The sequence below is a fragment of the Schistocerca piceifrons genome, chromosome 2, assembly GCF_021461385.2.
Source record: "Schistocerca piceifrons isolate TAMUIC-IGC-003096 chromosome 2, iqSchPice1.1, whole genome shotgun sequence".
Classification (NCBI taxonomy): Eukaryota; Metazoa; Arthropoda; class Insecta; order Orthoptera; family Acrididae; genus Schistocerca; species Schistocerca piceifrons.
Window position 1 is genome coordinate 1,025,890,403 of NC_060139.1, and position 24,188 is coordinate 1,025,914,590.

Consider the following 24,188-nt stretch of genomic DNA (forward strand, 5'->3'; position numbering starts at 1 on the left):
CACGTTCCGGTAGAACTATCGATTAACAGTTTGTCCCTGTGGCACGAATTCATGATGAACTAATGATTCAAAGTCAAAGAAAACTATCAACACGGTCTTGACATTTGACCTGACCTGATGAACTTTTTTTGGTCCTGGAGAACCTTTCCCGACTCACTGTGAAGATTGAACCTTGATCTCAGCATCATAACCGTAGACCCACGCCTCATCCCCAGTTAAGATTCTTTTAAGGAACATCTCGTTCTCATTTGCGTGATCCAAAAGCTCTTCACAGACTGCGAGGCGAAGGTCTTTCTTGTCTTGATATATGAGCGGTGTGGCGAACTTGGCGGCAACACAATGCACTCCAAGATGCTATGTTAGGATTTCATGACATGATCCCACTGAAATGTTACATTCTTCTGACCTCTCTGACAGTCAGTCTTCTATCAGCACGCACAATATCGTTGACTCTTCTTACATGAACGTCGTCGGTAGTCGTCAAAGAGCGTCCTGAACGAAGGTCATCTTTAACTTCCGTCCGGCCATTTATAAACCGTCCGAACCACTCGAAATACCGAGTACGGCTTACGCACACATCACCGTAGGCTTCCTTAATTTTTTGGCGTTTCACTGTAAAGGTTTCCCTGAGTTTCAAGCAAAATTTAATGCAGATGTATTGTTCCTCTGACTCTGCCATCTGGAAACTCGCGAACTGTACGACGTAACGTTCTGCTCAATACGGCATTGAACAATAACCAACAGACATACAACAATGAAACTTCGGGCAGTTAAAAATTAAACACATGCATGTGCAGGGGTACCAACCGCATTTCGCTCCAACAAACCATTGGCGCGAAATTACGAATGTTCTGGAAATTTTTGAAAAGACCTTGCATATTGAGTTATACTCCAGAAACGGAGCAAAGCTACAGAGCAGCAGGCTACGACATACGGCAGCTCTTCCGCGACATTTGACTTATTTGATTCGCGGTACGTTTTCTAATTGTGTCAGGAAAAAATTTCCAGGCCATCTCCTCTACAGTCTCATGACAGTCTCTAGCACGTCATCAACTCCTGTATTTTCTAATCCATTTGCTTGTTTTTCAGTCCAACATTCATCTTTCCACTACCAGTTGTACAAACCTCAATTTTACAACTGTTTGCGAATTGAACGTCTGATGTTTCAAGTCCATAAGTCAGGACTGGAAATATACTTCGGCTACAGACTACGCGTTCAAGGTACATTAAGGATTTACTTCAGACTACAACATTCAGTTTTCCAAAAGAACTTCAAGCAATATTTAGCCTACTGTTTATCTCTTCAAGTGTCCGTCTGCTTGTAGTTTTCAGTTTTCGTAAGTACAGAAATTAGCCAACTGTTTCTATAACTTCATCATTAATCTTTAACTGTTTTCCTGTCGACGTACTGGCTGTACATTACTTCCGTATTTCTGTAGTACTGCCGCACTTACACTGTCCAGCTCCTCTATCCTTTGCTGAAGATCTACATCCAAACCAAACAAAAGCTCTCCAATTCAAACGTGGCTCAGAAAAGATTCGTTTATGCGTATTCCTTCTTCATCCCTGTTTTAGTATATTTTGCTAACGCCTTTCACTAGTTTTTGTGAAATGGAGTCACATTGCGTACCCCTTTCTCAACTCTGACCTTACCATTCCCTTGACGTAATCAAATGGAAGATGTAACCTTATTGTATACACTCTTCAACTAAATAATGTAGGCAGATTCTATTCCTTACTTTTCAAGTGCGGTCAGTACAGGTTTTAATGTGTCAGATTTAAACCACTCACTTCCAAACCCAGCTTGTTGTTTTCCGTGATTAGAGGCTAAAATTTATTCCAAACAATCGCTGAATATTTTCATTACAATATTGTATAATATTGACAATAGATTTTTTTCTGCACATCTTCCCTGTTCGCTTTCTTGTGGATTGCAATTACTGAAGCATTGTGTCAACTATCTTAGATAGCTCCTTTCCCAAAAATTCTGTGAATAACTACAATTTTTTCTTTCATCGCGTCCTGCTGCAGTTGTTATTTCTACTATTATCTAATCATTTCCTCAGGTTTTATTTTTGTCATGCACCGACTTACTTTCCCTAATTTTTGTAGTTATATATGCGGAATGCACTCATTCTCACACTCTGTTTCTCAAAAAATGGGTCAAATGGCTCTGAGCACTATGGGACTCAACTGCTGTAGTCATTAGTCCCCTAGAACTTAGAACTACTTAAACCTAACTAACCTAAGGACATCACACACATCCATGCCCGAGGCAGGATTCGAACCTGCGACCGTAGCAGTCGCACGGTTCCGGACTGCGCGCCTAGAACCGCGAGCCACCGCGGCCGGCTACTCTGTTTCTCAGACTGTTCGTTTCCTTTGGTGCTCTACATAGATTTTTGAAGAATTCTTGAAATACCTTTTAGTGAGCGCTCCTCGTTGGTCATCTGACGTCCTTCCTGGTGCCTGCTTCATTTGCTTCATTCTTGGAATATTCTTCATTGCCTCCCATACAATCTCCTCACTATACTTTTCGATATATTCTCGCAAATGATTTTGAACAGTTTTCTTGAGTTTAATTATTCTATCAGACTTCTGTTATCACTTACAATTTTTGTGTTCTGTGCTTTATCAGTATTGTTTTGTTTTGTTTGTTCCACTTCCCTCCTGCAATATGTCTAGACCTTTATAATATTTGTTAAAGCATTATTTCTCACATTTAACTCCTCGTCTTCTTCATTATCTAGGAGCTTTAAATATGTTTGTTCGTTTTAATCCGTATTGTACTTCTTTTACACCTCTTTCTTTTTATTTAATCCATGAAACTGAATTTATGGTTAAAGAGTTAACTTAGGTCTAACTTGGTGTCCTGTTCTATTTTGCATCTTGCTAGCCTATGGTCACTAGGGATCAAGAACTAAATAAGACATACACATCCTGTACACTTTGTTATTTGGCAGCGTACAGTCCATCTGTTCGGTCCTTTCCATGTCCATTTAATGACTGTGTTATTCTTGAGAAATGTATTTAGAGTGTGCATTCGATTCTCCGGAGCGAATTCCACAAGCATGTCTCCTCTACCGTTCCTGGTATCAGATTCATAGTTATTGATATAATGTACCGATTAATATGGGATGCCTAATATGCCAACAGACTTATGGATTTTAATGGTAAGGTATTTTATCATTAATTTCACAACCTATTTCTTCAGCAGAACCCACAATCGGGCGTTAGGAGCAACCCATATCTGCAGTGCTCATAGGGCAACGTCTTTTTTCATATATTACTCTTTGTCCACGAGAGAAGGGCAGGCTGTTGTAGAATTTCATTCGATTTAGCCAGATCCCAGCAAGCTGAAAGTTGGGCAGTAGGAAATATTAGAGAGGGGATTTCCAGTTCAGCCATGTGTTTTATAACCAAGAGAAACCTTCCGGATACATTGGTCGGAGCTAGGAAATTAGAACTATTCCCGGGACATTATCAATAAACACATACAAAGCTGAAAAGTGTGTGTGTGTTTGTGTGAGTGCAGATATTTTGATCGCGGTTTAATATGTGCAATATCCGATAGTAAAAGACTACTGCTGGTTCAGTTCCCCCACGAACTTTCCTCAACTTAGTTTGCATCAGGACCGCAAGCCATTCTTTTTATATAAAACGTAAGGTCATTGTATGACACATGTCTCTATCCACTTCATCGAAACGTATGGGCACCCTTCATTATAGATAATTGTCAATAACTCCAGGATCTATTTGAAACTTTTAGTAAACCTTAACGGAATTACGTTTACGAACAGCCGTAACACCTGATAATTTCCTGCTGTTTCGTAGAAATTTAGCAATAAACTCTGGTACATTCAACGGCATTCACGCTCACCCTTCAGAACGTCACACCCGCCATCAATCACGTCTTTTACATGCAGCACAACGATCGGAAGATGACAACCGAAATTCAGAAATTGATGTTTGCTATTCTGTTTACAGGCTAGGATTGTGATGTGTCGACAGAAGTGCCGACACAGTGTTATTTTGAGGGGGCCGATAGGCACGCTATCTAACGCAGACGGGCGTGAATTCTGGAACAGGATAACTATTGAATGGTAGCAAGAAAAGTACGTAGCTGCTTTATACTTAACTTTTAATAATGGTTGTATACATCGTTCTTCTTGAGTCATTTATACGATAACTCTCAATCTATTTAAGGCTAATGGCGCCTTGCTAGGTCGTAGCCATGGACTTAGCAGACGGCTATTCTAACTGTCTCTCGGCAAATGAGAGGAAGGCTTCGTCCGTATTGTCGCTAGCAATGTCGTCGTACAACTGGGGCGAGTGCTATATCGTATCTCGAGACCTGCCTTGTGGTGGCGCTAGGTCTGCGATCACACAGTGGCGACACGCGGGTCCGACATGTACTAGTGGACCGCGGCCGATTTAAGCTACCACCTAGCAAGTGTGGTGTCTGGCGGTGACACCACAGATTGGTTTGGCTAGCCTGTCCAAAAATCGGTATTCAGAGCGTTGGTTGTTTTACACACATGTCGCATGTAAATCAGCTGTTCGGATTTCGTCAAGACGATATTCGTCAGGACATTTTAGTAAAGATTGAATGCGATTTCCTTGCGGATGTCCACGAATTCTTAAGGAGGAGGAAGGGATAAACGTTCGAGAGGAGACGTTTAATAATCTTCAAGACAAGATGTTTAAAGCTCTTATCCATGCCGATTACCGCAGGCGAAATAGTTTCTTCACACTCACTTTGATCACACATTTTCTGGAAAAAGTTGGAAGCAATATTTAGTCGAACATTGTTACACTCCAAAGAACTGTAAACTCTGAACGGCTAGAAACATTCCAAAACACACATTTTCAATCCTGTGCATAGAATTAGTGAATATATAGTCACCCGTTATTTTCGGTGTGCGTCAGGTTTTTCCGGTATAAGCAAGTGTAGGTATGACAGCTTACAAATCTGCGTGATACACAGGATACACAACTGTTTCCAAAAGGTTTAGTTTTACTAATTCAGTAAATACATCACAATTCATGTATCTCATTATTTACCATAAAGAAAAATGTCCTTGTCATCAATTAAATAAAGGAAATGAGAAACCCACTTCGTATTCCTTTTTTTATATACGGTGTATATATGGTGTTTCTGTTCCCTACTTTTTGCGGTTGGGCTGAAATTTTAATTGTTCGCCTACTCAAGCAAGCAGTACACTTCATGGCAATATGGCGATTGTTCCCTTTTTCTTTCACGATTTCGCGGTTTTAAGAAACAGCTGTGTAGTTGGTCATCGAACGGCTCCACTACATACTCCATAAATGTGATTCTGGATGCCGTAACACGTTTTTGGTGTAGATGTTGTTTCGATCTTTTTCCACAACATTTACCGAATTTGAGTCGTGACTGGGTTGCGAACTACTGCTTGCTATTTAAAATATTGGTTTATGTGAACAGAAGAAATTTGTTTGTTTCCTGATCAGTGCACCTCCTTTTTCCTATCAGTCCACACCAAATTTCTTTTCATTTCGTAAACAAAAATTGCACGCAAACAAGCAGATTTCTTTCGTTCACATTAAACAATATTTTAAATAGCAAGCAGTAGTCGACAATACAGTCACGACTCAAAATCTTATAAATGTTGCGGAAAAAGTTCGAAACAATATCTATGCTGAACGTGTCGCAGCATTCAGAATCGCATTTGTAGAGTCGTGCAGAGGAGTGGTTTGATGACCAAATATACCGCTGGCTCTTAAAATCGCGAAACCGTGAAGGAAAACTGCAACAAACGCCATATTGCCATGAAGTGCACTACGTGCTTGAATAAGTAAATCATTAGTATTTCAGTGCAACCACATAATTAGTGAAGAGAAACACGATCTACAGAGGGGTCCAATAAACTGTAGACACTCTTTGATAGTTAATTTCTTTGGAACAAAATGACATATCCTAGCATTTTTTAGCGGTAGCGTAGTCCATTGTTTTATCAACATATCTTGGCGTACGTTTTCCAGCAGATGATAGGACAGCAATAAATGAAGTAAGACTGCCGTTTAAGCAACGCAAGGCCGCATTGAAGAGCTACTCAAAGGACGAAAACATGATGGAGGGACAACGACACTGGCGTAATGTGTACAGAACTCAGCCAACAACATGTACAACAGTTTATCGTATTCGGGATGAATTTGAATCCGACGATACTGGTCAGGAAATGTGTGGCCGACCAAAAACATCAACAAATCCAGCTTCCAGCGCTGCTGCGTTGCAACATTTTACTAGGCCACCTCAAAAGTCTGTGAAGCAGGGTGCACGTGAAAGAGAGGTAACCCATCAAAAGTACGACGAATTCTGAAGGCTGCAAAGTGTAGATTCCTAGATCGCTGCTCGCTATGAACGAGGACGACCCGGATCGAAGGATGGAGTACTACGAATGGTTTGAAGGCATACTTCGTGAGGATGAACGTTTTGCAGGGATGGTTATCTGGTCTGACGAGGCGCAATTCAAACTGAACGGTTCTGTAAGACGCCATAACTGCGTGTATTGGGCTCCTGAAAATCTTCACCTTAACTTGGACAAACATGTTAATGTATCGGGTGTAAATTTGTGCTGCGGTCTGTCATCGTGGGGTTTAATTGGACGTTTCTTCTTTGAATGTACCGTAACTGGTGAGGTGTATCTTCGTACGAGGGGCGTGCAAAGTCCGAGAGATGGCACCACCGGCACATATCGAGGTCATGTTTAGTTAGTAGCATCTTTGAAAAGAATGTACACCAAGTTTCTGCAATATTGGTCTATTTCTTTGTCTTTGGCATTTGTGTGAATCAAGGAAGTCGAGTGATTGTCAAGAAATGGACGAAAAGAACTTCGTGTGGTGATTAAACATTACTTCGTGAAAGGCAAAACGCCTCAGGAGACTAAAGAGAAGCTTGATAAACATTACGGTGACTCTGCACCTTCGATTAGATCAGTTTATAAGTGGTTCCAAAATTTTCGGAGTGGCCGTATGGGCACAAGTGATGCTGAACGTTCTGGACGCCCTGTGGAGGTTATGACTCCAGAAATCATTGATAAAATCCATGATATGGTGATGGATGACAGAAGAGTTAAGGTGCATGAGATTGCTAGTGCTGTGGGCATCTCGAATGAACGGATACGTAATATTTTGCATAAACATTTGGACATGAGAAAGATATCCGCAAGATGGGTTTCGCGATTGCTCACGCTTGACCAAAAACGGAATCGTGTGAAGTGTTACAAGGATGGTTTGCAGCTGTTGAGGAAGAATCCGCGGGACTTTAAGCGTCGTTTCGTCACTGTGGATGAAACATGGGTACGTTACTATACTCCTGAGACCAAAGAACGATCTAAATAATGAGTTACCAAGGGAGAATCTGCACCAAAAAAGGCGAAGACCATTCCTTCGGCCGGAAAGGTTATGGCGACTGTCTTTCGGGGTTCGCCAGGGATAATCCTCATCGACTATCACAGGTTCATATTATTCATCATTTTTGAACCGTCTGAAAACCGAGCTGCAAGAAAAACGGCAGCGATTGAACAGCAAAAAAGGCCTTTTCCATCACAATGCACCAGCCCACACCTCAGCAGTTATGGTCGCAAAATTAATGGAAATAGGACTCCAACTCGTTTGAAACTTGCTGACAGATTAAAACTGTGTTTCACATCCCTCCTATGCTCCAGACGTGGCTCCCTCGGACTACTGTTTGTTCCCCAATTTGAAGAAATGGCTGGCGGGACAAAGGTTTTATTCAATCGAGGGGGTGATTGCAGCAACTAATAACTATTTTGTAGACTTGGACAATTCCTCTTATTCGGAAGGGATCAACAAATTAGAACAGCGTTGGACGAAGTGTATAAGTCTAAAAAAAGACTATGTCGAAAAATAAAAAAAGGTTTACCCTAAACACGTAAGTAGTTTTTATTTTTGCACGGAGTTTTCAAACGCCCCTCGTATACTGCAAACATTGACCTTACCTGCCATCCAAGAAGTGTTTGGAAATGAAGATTTTACCTACGACAAACGGCGCTCCCCCTCCCACCACAGAGAAGTCAGAGCCTACTTGGATGAGAATCTACCTGGACGATGGACAGATCGAAGAGGAGCTGTTGAGTACTCGCCACGGTTTCCAGACTTTGCTCCCCTTGACTTGTACCTATGGGGGACCTTAAAAACGATGTTTATCAACAGAAACCACAGAGACGTCCTGCGCGGCTCTTACAGCGGCAACACTGGCACCCGTAGCTTGGTCGACAGTTCAGCAGTATCGACGTTGTTTGGCTGCTAATGGGGTTACTTTGAACACATAAAATAACCTTCCCCCGTGTAAGAATTGTAGCGGTATGTCATTTTGTTCCATTAATATTGAATATCAAAGAGTCTAGACCACTCTGTATATTCTGTATGCAGGGAAAGATTCCGAAATGGGTTTGTTATTCAGATATCGCATTTAAGTGTTGATTGCTTGTGACAGGAGCGTGTTACGCCTCATGTAACGAGGAGAAATACCAACCAGTGAATGTCAGACAAAGCGACAATATCCTGGAATACCGACGCAGCTTAGTTGTTTCGCAAAACAGGGTGAGCCAAAAAGCACTTTACAACTTTGGAATGATATAGAAATTCGCTGAGTAACTTACAGAACCTGTAGATGTGTCATTTTGTGGCAAACAACCTCAAGTGTCACTTTTGGTTCAATGTGACTACCGTTTGAGATGCGGCAAACATTCCACCAGTAATCTATTCCTTCCAACAGTCGTCGCTGCAAATCGGGCATAACTTGTGCAATGGCAGCTTAGATTCGATTTTTCAGGTCGGAAGATATGAAGATGACCGACATGGGATGGTTTACTACCAGCATTTCCTCGCGGAAACTCGAGGTTTCCTCGATAGTCGCTTCCTTGCTCTATAGATTGACCATGGAGGGTTAATCGCATGGCCACCTCGCTCATCAGACTTGACACCAATGGATTTCTTTTTTTGGGGTTTCACTAAACACCATATGTGTGTTCCTCCCCTACCAAACACTTTAGCCGACTTGAAAAATTGGATCTACGCTGCCGTTGCGTAAGTTACGCCAGATTTGCTGCAACGACTGTAGGAAGAAACTGATACCGGTGGGACGTTTGCCACATTACTCGTGGTAGTAACATCTGGCCAAAATGACACTTGACACTTTTATATGAAGCTTGAAGTTGTTTACTACAAAATGGCACATCTACCGATTTCATAAGTTATCTCAATAAATTTCTATATCATTCCAAAGTTTTAATGTCCTATTTGACTCTACCTGTTTTAGTATTCGCACTGGTAGGCACCCCACGACTGCCATGCCAATACGTAAACAATACGTTCAGGGGGCCATACTCAACACGAAGTAGCGTCTTAAAAGCCCCAAGCGACTAGCGCCTGACAGAACAGTTATGTTGCTTACTCGACCATCGGGTTCGTACAGCCACGCCATGGAACTCGCGTAAGGAAACGTGCTTGTTTGCAGCAAGACAATACTTAACGCAATGTAGGGTATCAAAGGCTCCAAGCGACTAGCGCCAGGGAGGACAGACATACTGCTCACTCAGCCAAGCAGGTTGGCCTTGAGTAAGGAAATGGTCTTGTCTGTAGCAAGACAAGTATCCACCTCCACAATCTGACAGTGGCTGGACCTCCACAGACTGGCAGCAGAGTGGCCACGCTCTTGACGTGGCAGTTGAGAGAGGCGCTCCAACAAAATTGCGCCCCGACAACACTGTACACGGCAGCGACATACTGTCATCTCTTCAGACGAGTCTCAGTACCGCGTACAGAATCAGAATTCTTAGAGGACGAATGTTGCCTAATTGCATTCGTCATCGTCATATGGGCCAAGCACCTGGAGTTGTGGAATGGTTGCTAACACGATCATCTCTTGTTCGCTTAGCCGGTATTTTGTACAGCACTCCTTACGTTTCCGACGTGTTAAAGCTGGCGTTTTCGGGTTCTCCGTGACGTTACCTATCCACGAGACACTGCAAGGCTGCATGTTGCCCATTCTGTCCTGACCTTCGTCAATGCAAAGACTGTTCGACCGTTTCCCTGGCTATCTAGTTCTCCAGATCTCTCACCAACTCACAGCATCCGGTCAGGGATTGCCTAGAGATTGGCACGCCACCACTCTTCAGCCATAACAACTGATGATCTCTAGCATACAGTTGTTGCCGCGTGGAATAACGTTAGCTTATCTGTCAGTTCGCCTCCTAGCCCACGAGGGATAGAGTCGTTGTTGCTTCCAGAGGTGGTAACTGTGTACACTAAATTTCGCATCCTCTGTAACGCTAAACCGCCTACAAAATTAAGCACGTACACTCCCGACTATACAGGGTTACCGATAAGTACCTCCGGGGTATCATAGGACGACTGCACGAAAACACTTGACGCAGGTAGGTGGGGTACACTAATTCCATCCCGGCGGCTATTGGGGTGGTGACTGGAAGGGCTTCTGGCAACCCTGTGCCATTAACATCGTCAGACCCATAGTAACAAGACCGACACCGCATTGACATGGGACTAAGGCCCAAAGCAAATGAAGATTTCTTAGAATTAAATTACTTCTCAAAATATTATTTTTAGATCCAGTTACTGTGTATCAGAAACCTTTCTCTCCTTTATTATTAAGCGAGAATACAGAGAAATGACACGTATCAGTGGATAGAGCACCTCTCCAAGTTTAGATTCTTATACGCCCCTTGGCGTCATTGCACTAGGGCGCAGGCGTGTCAGACCATTTAGACAAATGAGACACTCCATATTGTTGCATCGAATTAGTTTGCACCTTGTGACCTTCCATAGAATTCACGGTGGTAGTATTCGCATGTACGGTCACGCCTCACGTGAGTTCTGTTCTACAAACTCCTTCTTCGTGCAAGAAAATGAGGGAGCAGAACACGAACACACACACACCACGAAGGAATTATCCGAATGGGACGGAAATGGGTAGATATGATGTACATGTACAGATAAACAAATATTACTATTTCACAAAATTAATGATTTATTCAAGATAAAAGAATTTCACAAATTGAGCAAGTCAAAACACATTGGTCCATCTCTGGCCCTTATGCAAGCAGCTATTCAGCTTGGATTTGTTTGATGTTCTCCTGAGGATTTCGTGCCAAATTTTGTCCAATTGACGCGTTAGGACGTCAAAATCCGAAGCTGGTTGGAGGGCCCTGCTCATAATGGTCCAAACGTTCTAAACTGGGGATAGATCCGGCGAACTTGTTGCCCAAGATAAGGTTTGGCAAGCACGAAGCAATATAAACTCTCGCCGTGTACGGATGGAGCTTATCTTACGAAAATGTAAACCTGGGATGGCTTGGCAAAAAATGGTTCAAATGGCTCTGAGCACTATGTGACTTAACTTCTGAGGTCATCAGTCGCCTAGAACTTAGAACTAATTAAACCTAACTAACCTAAGGACATCACACACATCCATGCCCGAGGCAGGATTCGAACCTGCGACCGTAGCGGTCACGCGGTTCCAGACTGAAGCGCCTTTAACCGCACGGCCACACCAGCCGGCATGGCTTGGCATGAAGAGCAACAAAACGGGGCGTAGAACACGTTAGACGTCTCGATGTGCTGTAATGGTGGAGTACAAGCAAAAGTGTCCTGCTATGAAATGCAGTGACACCCCAGATTATCACTCCTGGATGTTGGGCTGTATGGTGGGCGACAGTCAGTTTGGTGTCCCATTGCTGTCCAGGTTGCCTCCAGACACGTCTTCGCTGCTCGTCGAGGCTTAGTTCGAAGTGGGACTCATCACTGCAGACAGTCCTACTCAGTGAGTTTCAAGCCCAAGACGTGCCTGGAGATGCCCCAGATACCACACCAGGAATGATCGTCTGGGGTGCCATTTCTTTTCATAGCAGGACCCCTTCGATTGTCATCTGCGGCACCCTTACAGCAGAGCAGTACTTCGACGATATTCTACGCACCGTTTTGTTTTCCTTTCTGGCAAGGCATCCTGGGCTTCCATTTCAGCGAGATAGTGCCAGCCGGTACATTGCGAGACTTTTCTACCATTTGTCATCATGCTTGCCAAACCATAACTTGGCCAACTAACGCGCCAATTGGACAGAATCTGGCTTGGCATTGATTGAGAGAGTTGCTGGATGTCCTCCACAGGGACATCTTGCCCTATTCTGGCCAACTGGCGTCAGATCGTCAAAATCACTAGCTGGGTGGAGAGCCCTGCCCATAATGTTCCAAATGTTCCAGTTGGGGAGAGACCCGACGACCTTGCTGGCCAAGGTAGAGTTTGGTAAGGACGAAGACAAGCGGTAGAAGCTCTCGCCGTGTGCAGGCGGTCTTCATCCTTCTGAAATATAAGCACATAGTGGCATGTCATGAAGGGCAACAAAACGGGATGTAGAATATCGCCGACGTACTGCTGCGCTGTAAGGGTGCAGCGGACGACAATCAAAGGGATCCTGCTATGAGAAGAAACGGCACCCTAGACCATTACTCCTGGCTGTTGGGGCTTCTCCAGAGACGCCTTCGGTAGTCGTTAAGGCTCATTTCGAAGAGAGACTCGTCACTAATACAGTTCTACTCCAGTCGATGAGACTCCAGGCTGAACGTCTTGTCTGGAGACGCCCCAGACAGTGGTGGGACACCATCCTAACTGCCGCCCGCGATATGGTCCGACAACCAGAAGTGATGGTCTGGAGTGCAATTTCTTTTCGTAGCAGGACCGCTTTTGTTGTCATCCACGGTACCGTTACTGTACAACGGCACGTCGGCGATATTATACGCCCCATCTTCTTATAGTTCAAGGTAAGTCAAGATAAAGGTGCCCGCAGACAGCGAGAGTTTCTTCTGCTTGTCTTCGTGCTTGCCAGACTCTACCTTGGCCAGCAAGGTCGTCGGATCTCTCCCCAACTGAGAACATTTGGAACATTGTGGGCAACGCTCTCAACCCAGCTCCGGATTTTGGCGATCTGAAGCGCTAATTAGACAGAATCTCACACGATATCCCTGTGGAGGACATCCAGAAAATCTGTCAATCAGTGCCAAGCCGAATAACTACTTGCATAAGAGCCACGGATGGAAAAACGCGTTATTGACTTGCTCAATTTGAGAAGCTCTTTCTCTTGAATATATCATCTAATTTTTCTGAAATTGTATTCATTTGTGGATCTGTACATATACCGATTTCCGTCCCATTCGGATAATTTCTTCTTGCTGTGTCTTTTTGTTTTTGTTTTTCTTTTTGTCTTAGAGTGTGCTTATCTTTGTTCTTGATTAGCACGGAGAAGTCGAAGCTGCGTAGTTGCTGTTTCCGCTTCCGTATTAGCAGCTTTTCTGAAGTTTGCCTAAGGAATTTTATGATTTTAATTGCAGAAAATTAAGAAAAGACCAGTTGTTTCAGTAATCTTCCTTGTTTATTGATTATTCTGGTTCCACTTATGTAAAAGCTAAAGTTTCAACATGGGCGCTAACCTTGGACAACAGTATAAGATACGTAGAAATTATCACGTCTTTCTCATAAGACACCTGACAACTGATTACATTCACCATTTTTCCACGCCAAATATATCGCACCTTTCCAAAGTGTACACAGTTTTTCCATATGCACTTCTTTATGCTGATTGCTAATAATTGTTCAGATTTATGTTAAATATTAAACATATGTTGATGAGTGTAATGTAATATATTCACTTTTGCGTAATGAATGATAACATTCTATATAAATACAGTTTAGCATTCCTGTTTTGAACAGTGCAAGGAACGTCATCGTGGCTGATATTGTGTGTACTCAAAAATACAAAATTACAATTCAATGTTATATTTTTTTCTGTAGATGAGGTTTCATGTTTTAAATATTGTTTTAATTTTACAAAATTTCAAACGTGACGTTAGTACCAATATTTATTTGAATTAAGCATGTTTTAGAATTTCGATTTGGCACACAATTTACATAATTATCTACTCGACTTTTACCTCAGCTCAACAGTTTTAACACAATTTCAAACTCACTGTGTTTATTCTCTCCTCTAAGTTTTTCGTTGGAATATAAATTATCGAAAGGTAATAACTTTTTAAAAATACGTGAATTCTGAAGCTATGTGTTCCATCAGATAATGCATCAATTTGTATTCCTTAATAGTTTAGATGACTTTCCAGGTTTTTACACAAGTCGTGCTCATTGTCGAAATCAATCAAGTATTTCTTAGAATTCAATTACCTGCCAGGTTACCCAAGGGCGCTAATGCACTGCTGCCTGCACTCGGGTAGGTGCACCGGCCCCGGATCAAATACGCCCGGCAGATTAACGACGAGGGCTGGTGAGCTGGCCAGCCTGGATGTAGTTTTTAGGCGGTTTTCCACATCCCACTAGGTGAATACTGGGCTTGTCCCCACGTCCCGCCTCAGTTACACGACTCGCAGACATTTGGAACATGTCCGCACTATTTCACAGCTTACACTAGATGCAGATAGCTGGGTTACACTAATTCCGTCCTGGGGGGTACGGGGTGGCGACAGAAAGGGCATCCGACTACCCTCTGACACTAACATCGCCAGTTCCATAGTAACACGGCCGACACCGCGTAGCCATGGGACTAAGGCCCAAAGCAAAATACGATTTCTTCGAATTAAATTACCTCTCAAAATATTATCTTTAGATCCACTTACTGTGTATCAGAAACCTTTCTCTCCTTTATTATTAAGCGTGAATGAAACGTTAACGTTATAAAATTATACCCAGTCCAGTGACAGTAATGTGACCGACGCGTGTGATCAACATCAACGTGCAATAACCACTTACAGACTACAGGTGGCAGCACTAGCAATGCAGTGTATATAAAGAATGTGGGGGTGACGCAAAATACAGTGCTGTTGTCCAAAAGATCACGGTTATTGGCTTTCGGGCCAAAGGAAGAAGTATTAAGCAAACAGCTAAGTCTGTAAACTGTTGGTGTGCCACCGTGGTTAAAGTATACCGTACTTGGCAAAATGGCGCTATCCAAAACCGGCGCTGGGCAACTATTGAGCATCACAGGTCAAAGGTGAGGGGGGTGAACGACGTCTGTGGAGATGTGTACGGGAGACCAGAGATACTACTGCAGAGCAACTCACTACCCAGATGAACCAACTCTGTCTCCTCAAGGACCGTTCAGCGAACGTTGTTGTTGCTTACGGGCCACCGCAGCAGACGACTGGTTCATGCATCTATGCTAATTGCTGTTCATCGGCGACAAAGGCTGGAACTGGCACGGCATCATCACAACTGGACGTCCACTGACTGGCGACAGGTGGCCGTTTCAGGCGAACCACGTTTAATGCTGCATCAGACAAATGGCCGGTGGCGTGTACGGAGTGACACGTCTGAAAGCAAACACCCTGCAACAGTCGTCAGAAGGATCAAGTCCGGAGGAGGAGGGAACTTCATAGTCTGGCGAATGTTTCGTGGCACTCCCTGGGTCGTTACCGAAGGGACAATGGATCAACACAAGTACGCATCTATCCTTGGGGACCGTGTCCACCCCCACTTACGTTTTTTTTTTTTTTTTTGCTCGAGACGATGGTATCTACCAGCAGGACAATGAAACGTGTCACACAGCCCGCAGTGCACTTGCGTGGTTCGTAGAGCACCAGGATGGGTGTACCGTACTTCACTGGCCACCAGACTGCCCGCATTTAAACCCAGTCGAGAATCTCTGGGACCACCTCGATCGGACTCTTGATGCCATGGATGCTCAAACGAGAAACGCAGTGCAGCTTGCCACGGCACCGGAGTCGGCATGGTTCCTCATCCCTTTCGATGCCTCGCAGAACCTCACGGACTCTCTCTCTGCATGCGTCACAGCAGTCCGCACTGCAAAAGGTGCGTATACAGGCTTTTCGCAGGTGACCACATTAATGTAACTGGGCAGTGCGTAAGCATAAGTATCATAAATAATAGTCTGATGTGTGTTTCTTCATCTATGCATTTTATTTGCCGACATTTGAGCGTGCAAAACGGTACTGTAGTATCGGATACATGGCATAACAGTACTGTAGCATCAGCATGAGCTACAACAGTATTTTAGTATCCGATACACGTCCTATTTCGTTATGACTCGGGGACATGCAGCCCGACAAAGCGATTTCGAAAGCGGGCTGCACCCTACGGAGCAATTTGTGTCCGGCGACTTCGGTGAATTGCACCCTTGTACAGTACAGATGTTTGCCACGTGACAAATGGTACCCATATTGAGCAGCTGTAACGTTGGTTAAAAGCTTGGCGATATCCTCTTTCCACTGATATGTATTTATTTGCTGTGTGTTTTCTAGTTTTCGCGCAGATGTGTTCTTGAACCCCGTAGGTACCGAATGGTTATAATGAAAGTTCAACTACTCTCAGAGATCCAATGTGGGCTGTCAGTATCATATGGCAGCGAAACTTGATAGATATGCTAATGTGTTAATATGGAACGGATTTACGCTGGGGAAAATTAGTTCCAATTTTGACCACCAGGTGCAAACCTGGTGCTGTACAACAACTCGCCGACCTCTCTCATGCTCCTATTGAACAAATTGTGTAAGCGGCAGTTAATAATAAAATCAACATTATGCATTTCTCATTTGTTTCCTGCTCATGTCCCGTTCCTAATCTGTCACATATGAAAACGTTTCTATGCGGCTTTCTTCCAATCACAGTGCCAGATTTGCACCTAATGGCCAAAATTGGAACTAATTTTTTCCCAGCGCTAAATCGGTTCCACATTAACGCATTAGAATGTTAATCAAGTTTTGTCATACGGTACTTACAGCTCCTCTGTGAGTGGCTCGTATTCGTGCCTTCTCTTATTTCACACCCTGTTTTTACCGTTCTGCCGCCTCGTTATGTTAATTTTCAATTACTGGTGTCACTGAGTTGCTGCCTTGCCTGCCCGTGAGCGGCAGCAGCAGCTCTTATCGATATAGGCCCTGGCCGGCCGAAGTGGCCGTGCGGTTAAAGGCGCTGCAGCCTGGAACCGCAAGACCGCTACGGACGCAGGTTCGAATCCTGCCTCGGGCATGGATGTTTGTGATGTCCTTAGGTTAGTTAGGTTTAACTAGTTCTAAGTTCTAGGGGACTAATGACCTCAGCAGTTGAGTCCCATAGTGCTCAGAGCCATTTGAACCATTTGATATAGGCCCTGCCGTATTAACTTTACTGGACTGCTATTACTTCCTGGTCGGCGTGTGTCGTCCAACGAGTTGGAACGCGCCAGCAATGCAGTTCGGACCTGGCTGTCGGACAGTTGGGACGCGGCAGGAGTCGGTCGGGTTGGAGCGGCAGTGAGGTTCCGATAGCCACGACTCCCCGACCGTTGCCGGTACACATGGCTGTGGACGGTCTTGGTTGATCGTCGGTTGGTCGTCTTACCGGACGACGTGTATTTGCTCGCCGATCGCTTATGGGCTGGCGGTGTGTGTCTCAACTCGTGGTTCGTCCTGGTGATTGCACAGTCACTGCTTTTAGCATTCGTCGCGTTCTTCGTCAGAGTGCTTGTGAAATTGTATGTAGCCCTGTGATGTCGACTCCCCAGTTATTTTAGTGCTGTCTCCGTGCTGATGTGTAGCAGTTGTTCGCTTGGCGCAGTCGCCTCGTAGCACCAGTGGGCATGTAGCGCCAGGGAGGCGCGGATAGCCATCACTCGCCGATGATTGCCGACACACATGATTTGAGTGGGGACGACTTTGGTTCATCATCGGTCGGTCGTCTTGTCGGACGACGTATCGGTTGTGGGTTGGCTGTGTGTGACAACTCGTGATTCGTCATTTTGCTCACTCACTGCCGTTAGCATTGTCGAGTTCCTCGTGCAAGTGTTCGTGAAACTGTGTGTAGTTTATGTGGTTTGACTGACAAGTTATTTAAAGGTTGTCGGCGTACTGCCTCTGAATTGGTCGGTCGCCGTGGAGTAGCGAGGAAGGACAGGATAGCCACCATTCGCCCGACGATTGCCGACACACAAGTTCGAGTGGCAACGACCTTGCTTGGCCGTGTGGTCGGTCGTCTGATTAGACGACCGCTTACGGGTTGTCTGTGATCCGTTCTGGTTGTTGTTCCAGTCTCCGCTGTTGGCATCGTTTGAGTTTTGGTGCAAGTGTGGAGCGGAACTGATCTTTATCATTGGTCTGTTGGCTGTCTGTCGGTTGGGTTCCCAGCGGATTGAAAATGGTCGGGCAGACTGCCTGTCTCTCCTAAGCGAGCGTTAGTGTTTGAACTCCTGGCCGACCCTCGAACACCTGAGCGGCCTCGGGAGTACTGCCCTATTTTTTAAAAATTTGTTCTTGTTATTTGTACTTGTATGGCTTGTAGCCGATTTTTGTTTTAAATTAGAGTTGTTGTGCTCTTAAGGCCTTCAGCCTAAATTAAAGAACTGTTTCAGATAAGACCTTTGGTATTAAAAATAATTAATGTCATGGAGTTTTAAGTGATAGGCCAACAGCCGATTTGAATTTAACTTGTTTACTTCAGCCTAACTAAATAACTGTTTTAAGATAAGGCTTGCCTTTTAAATTTATGATTATGCTTGCGTTTTAAGTTATTGGCCTTCAACGATTTTTAAATTAAAGTGGCTTTCAGCTGGTAATGAAGTCCCAAAGATTAAAGCTGTGTGGTAAAAAAATTTGGGGAGGGGGGGCTCTTGTAACGTTTGATCAAATAATAAAGTTCTGTGTTCGAGTGTAACTGACAGCCCCCTTATTTTGGCCCCGTTCCACAATTTGTACTACCTGTCCTGTCCTGCGGGTTAGCAGGGCGTCTCACGCACAATAAGAAAAAATTCCACTATTTGCTGTTTTGTTAGGTGCTGCAATTTTATAGGACAGCTTTGTAAACGTGGAAGAGGGAAATCGGTGTACGGAGGATCGTATTTGGAAGCCCATGCGAGCGTAGCGCAAGCATCCAGGGGGGCGCACCTTTGTCGGTCTGCTGGTGAGCCGCCGCCGCCGAGGCGTCCTCGAGCAGGGAGGTGGGCAGCGCCGCCGCCCCCACCGCCCCCGCGGCCACGGCCAGCGCCAGCAGAGCCACCGTCGGCAGCCCCAGCCGCGTCCTGCGTCCTCTGCAACACCAGGGCGCGCACACCCATCAGCACACTTCACTTTAAAATTATCTCACTCAGACTTCGACAGTGTACCGTAGTCCACTGATGCGACAAAAGACATGGGGTAGCGATACGCGCGCACAGAAGGTAGAAAAGGGAGTGCATTGACAGAGTTGTCATTCGTATTGTGGTGATTCAAGTGGAAACGCTTTCGACGTGATTATGACTGCACGATTGGAATTAACAGACTTTGAACGCGGAGTAGCAGTGGGAGCTAGACGCTTGGGACATTCCATTTCGGAAATCGTTAGGGAATTCAGTAATCCGAGAGCCACAGGCCACAGTGTCAAGAGTGTGCCGTGAATACCAAATTCCAGGCATTACCTCTCACCAAGGGCAACGCAGTGGCCGATGACCTTCACTTCGCGACCAAGAGCAGCGCCATTTGCGTAGAGATGACACGGCTAACAGGCAACACTGCGCGAAATAACCGCAGAAATCAATGTGGGGCGTAGAACCACCGTATCCATTAGGACATCATGATCATCGGTTTTCTGCTGGATTAGCAGGTCCTTTGCCTCCCCATTTTCTGCGATCCATTGCTTCCTTCTTAAGGCTGCTGTATGTTGTACCGTCCATCACGTCATCCAGTTGTAAGTAGGTTGTTTATATTTTCTTATTGGCAAAGTTATGTAGCGCTCTATATGAAAATCACTGGCTGTGCTGTGTGCAGTCTGTGGCTAGTTTGCATTGTTGTCTGCCATTGTAGTGTTGGGCAGCGGCAGCTGGATGTGAACAGCGCGTAGCGTTGCGCAGTTGGAGGTGAGCCGCCAGCAGTGGTGGATGTGGGGAGAGAGATGGCGGAGGTTTGCAATTTGTCATGAACTGATATATATATTATGACTTGTGATGATATTAAGGTAAATACATTGTTTGTTCTCTATTAATATCTTTCATTTGCTAACTATCCCTATCAGTAGTTAGTGCCTTCCATAGTTTGAATCTTTTATTTAGCTAGCAGTAGTGGCGCTCGCTGTATTGCAGTAGCTTGAGCAGCGAAGATTTTTGTGAGGTAAGTGATTTGTGAAAGGTATAGTTTAATGTTAGTCAGGGCCATTCTTTTGCAGGGAATTTTGAAAGTCAGATTGCGTTGCGCTAACAAAATATTGTGTGTCAGGTTAAGCACAGCCATATATAAATTGTTCAAAGGGGACGTTTCATATGTCGACCCTTAGCCGAGGATACCTCACTGGAATCTTCTGATTTTTTGTTGTAGTTTGTGTAATTAGTGTAGATTTTGTTTATTGCTAGCGCGTAATTGTAGAGAGAATCTCCTTTGTAGTTGTAGTTTTTCATTGTTGTAGAGTAAAACAGTTGTGGCATGCATGTAGATTTGCACCAAGTATTTCGCAGCTGCAATTAACTAGACATTATTTCCATTGCTACGTTATTTTATTTTGCTCTTCAAATTGTGTTTTTCTGTGTTGTCGTGTGAAATACTGTGACAATAATGGCGTGTGAAAAACGTAATACTAGGCTCCAAAGTAAACTGAGAAATGACAGTGAAGACGAAGGCAGTGTGTTAGCGCCGCAGAGTAATGAATTAACTGATGTTCAAAGTAGTAATTTGGTAATCGTGCATAGGGAAATGGAGCGGGCGGCAAACAATGGCACGGACAGTGAAACAATTAGTGAAGAGGGAAGCATTATCGATCGATCGGTCGGCAACAGCTCGTCTCAGGAATCCGAAATGACAGGACACAATTTCGCAAATACTGTAGATTCAGGTTTTGGGTTATCACCGTTTTCTCAAATAAGTCAAGACGCATTTTCTGCTTGTCAAAATGTGAATGTTGCCGGTGCAAATGCACTGCCGAAAAGCGTAGAGAAACAGATTCCAGACACTAATACATTATTATTGCAATTAATGCAACAAATGGAACAAAATCAGAGACAAATGGGACAAAATCTTAAAAAGTTAGACACAGTGGAACAAAATCTCAAAAAGTTAGACACAATGGAACAAAATCAGAGACAAACACAGCAAAAGCTTCAAAAGTTAGACACAATGGAACAAAATCTTAAAAAGTTAGACTCATTGGAGCAAACTCTTGAACGAACACGTGAGGATTTAACTGCTGAGTTACATCACATTGAATCGAAATGTCAAAAAGTCTGTAATGACGTAAAAACACAAATTTGTGAGCATTTCCAACCTATTTTTTCGCGTCATGAAAATGCACTACAGAATCACGAAGCAGCTATAAAAGAACTGCAAACTATTGTTCATGAAAATCATGAGACCTTGCAAGCAAAATTTGACTCAGTTGCATCTACTGATACGGTTATGCAACTTGCAAAAACTCAGGAAAACTTAAAGGTCACAGTAGACACGATTGCAACACAAATGGACACTCTGAAACTTGGTTCAGAAAAACATAGAGAGGAAATGATTTCACTATCGGATAAAGTAGCCGAACTTTCAGATCAGTTCACTAACTTATCTACAAAGGTAGATGATGATCTGAATGACACAACACCTGTAGCTTTCATGGACACTGAAGAGTATGAACAAATTAGAAAATTCAAACAAAATCAAAATCAAATCAATACACAGTACAAAAGAGAAATCCGGGAAGTGCAAGATCAGTTGGCACAAGTAGTACAAGAATTACGTATTTCTGAGGACACTCGCGCCCCAATACGGGAAGAGGGACATACAAATACGGAACAGACACAAAATAATAACACAGGGCATTTCGGAAGTTATGAAAGAAATTGGCAATGTGCACCGAATTTTGAGATGGAACGGCCGACACGACCTAACAATGACCGATATGCGACTCGCCGACATGATGATTTTGACTATAAGCTGTTCATTACTACACGTAAATTCAAAACATTTAAGAATTCTGGCAACGACATTCATCCACAAGCATGGCTCCATCAATTCTCTCATTGTTTTCCTCCCAACTGGTCGTTAGAACACAGATTAGAATTTATGTGTGGCTACTTAGAGAATGAACCAGCTGTAAGAATGCGATCGGTCATTCACGATTGCCACAGTGAGGGAGAATTTTACCATGCCTTCCTCTCAGCATATTGGTCTCAAGCTACACAAGACCGTGTAAAACATAACATCATAATGATGAAACACTTCGAACAATCTGAATTTTCCAGTCTTGTGAAATATTTTGAAGACATGTTGCACAAGAATCAATACCTGTCAAACCCATACAGCCCCTCAGAACTCATCCGCATTTGCTTAATCAAACTGCCTAAACATTTACGACATATTATTTTAGCAGGACGTTGCAAAGACGACATTGAAGCTTTTCAGGGACTGTTACAAGAATTAGAAATTGACACTGACAATCGCGGAACACGAAACCAGGAACACAACAATTACAGGTCACATCCGTCGCAAATCCGCGATGAAAGAAGTAATAACTGGACACGACAAGGCTATTCTCACAACACAAATCGTGACCAAAATAGACAACACCCGTATGACAACCGTTGGCAGAGTAGTAATAACTACAGGGAAAGATCACCTCTCCGTGGTAATGACTATCACAGAGACAATCAGAGAAACAGACAATATGGGAACCAAAATAAATATTATCAGGGGAGACAGAATAACTTTAGACGCAACGGTCCAGCGCGCAGTTTCGATTCAGGGAGAAATTCTCCACCACATGGCCGACAAACAAGAAACTATGTAAACTACCGACAAAACGACAGACGTGAATTTCATCAGAACTGGCGGGATTCTAACAGAGCTGGGCCCTCTCGGCAAGGCGAATTTGTAGAAGTTAGGTCTCCTAATCCCAATAACGACGCGCGCCAACAAAGAGACAGACAATGACTCGCACCGCAGGCAGCCGCGTGCGCCGGCTGGCTCAGAGAAAAATAACAAAGACGCGAACCTTGAGAAAAGATTTAGCATTCTTTACCGATGTAAACAACATGATAATTGCTTTGAAGCTGCAAGTCTGCGTACTAGGAAGAGTAAAGGATTGCACTACACTTCACATGTAAAACCGCTTACTGAGAGATAATCTGCTTTTTAACTTTGTCTTTGCCAAAAAACTTTCCACTTTACATTACTAGTATGCTTTGAAAGACTTAAGAAACTGTTACCATGCAACAATGTTTGAAGTTAAATATCCAATCAAGAACCAAGAGAACTTATTTAAACAGAAATGACGAATGCATTGTTATAGTAAACAGACGTCACAGTGTTATTGTGTGTGTACATTCTTGCTTGTTTGTTGCACGATTACGTAACGACTATAAGGCTCACATACTTAGAACATTTACCAGTACTGCTAATGAGATTTTAATGCAACATTTTGGTTTATTTGAAAATACATTCTGAATTTAAAGTGCTTTCTGAGAGATACCAGATGACACAGAGGTTAGTTTATGTGACAGCTACACGATTTTTATCACGACGCTACTAATGAGTGACAATTTACAATGTTGCTTTTGCGGTGTATCTGTTTTATATCTGCACAGTTTTCTGAATTCTTCTGGAAATCAAAACATGTTTTATTAGCAACTTTTGTGGTATAGCTACAAGGAGACAGCCTTTTCCATAGCACAACAATACGTTACAGCACAGTACTTTCATCATCACAACAATAAGCGTAATAACTAAGATATCTCTACGCAAAGCATTTCACTTTTGTTTATCATGAGGTAAGTACATTGGCTTCTGCAGAACTTAGCTTTTGGAGGAAAATAACTACGACACTTTCACAGAGATTATCTTACAACAATATGCACATTTAGCGCTACAGGACACGCATTTCAGTGATTAATTTTGTACTTAAAACATTTATTTTTAAAGATTTTTGAATTACAAAGAAAGTTTTCAGTGATACATTTCATTTCATTGCTGTAATCTGTAACACCTGAGGGTATAATTACATTAATCCTCAGGGGGGTACATGCTTACTTTGTGTACCATGTGTTTGGCAAGCACAAGGAGCCCTAGCTAATATGGTATTTGCTTATACAACTTTACACATCGGTACCATATTTCTCTAACACACAAATTACACAGCTATCTGATCATTTAACTGAGAGATAAACATGTTTTTT

At 43.5% G+C, this 24,188-nt stretch overlaps 1 protein-coding gene across 2 annotated transcripts in view; it reads right to left on the bottom strand.

Annotated features, from left to right (window-relative positions):
* The window catches only part of LOC124777312, a 259,203-nt gene that overhangs the window by 209,549 nt on the left and 25,466 nt on the right, over positions 1 to 24,188 (bottom strand). For both annotated transcript variants that reach the window (XM_047252668.1, XM_047252666.1), the window contains exon 2: positions 18,955 to 19,097. In XM_047252668.1, coding sequence (XP_047108624.1) covers positions 18,955 to 19,097 — 143 coding nt within the window. The remainder of the gene's footprint in view (positions 1 to 18,954; positions 19,098 to 24,188) is intronic.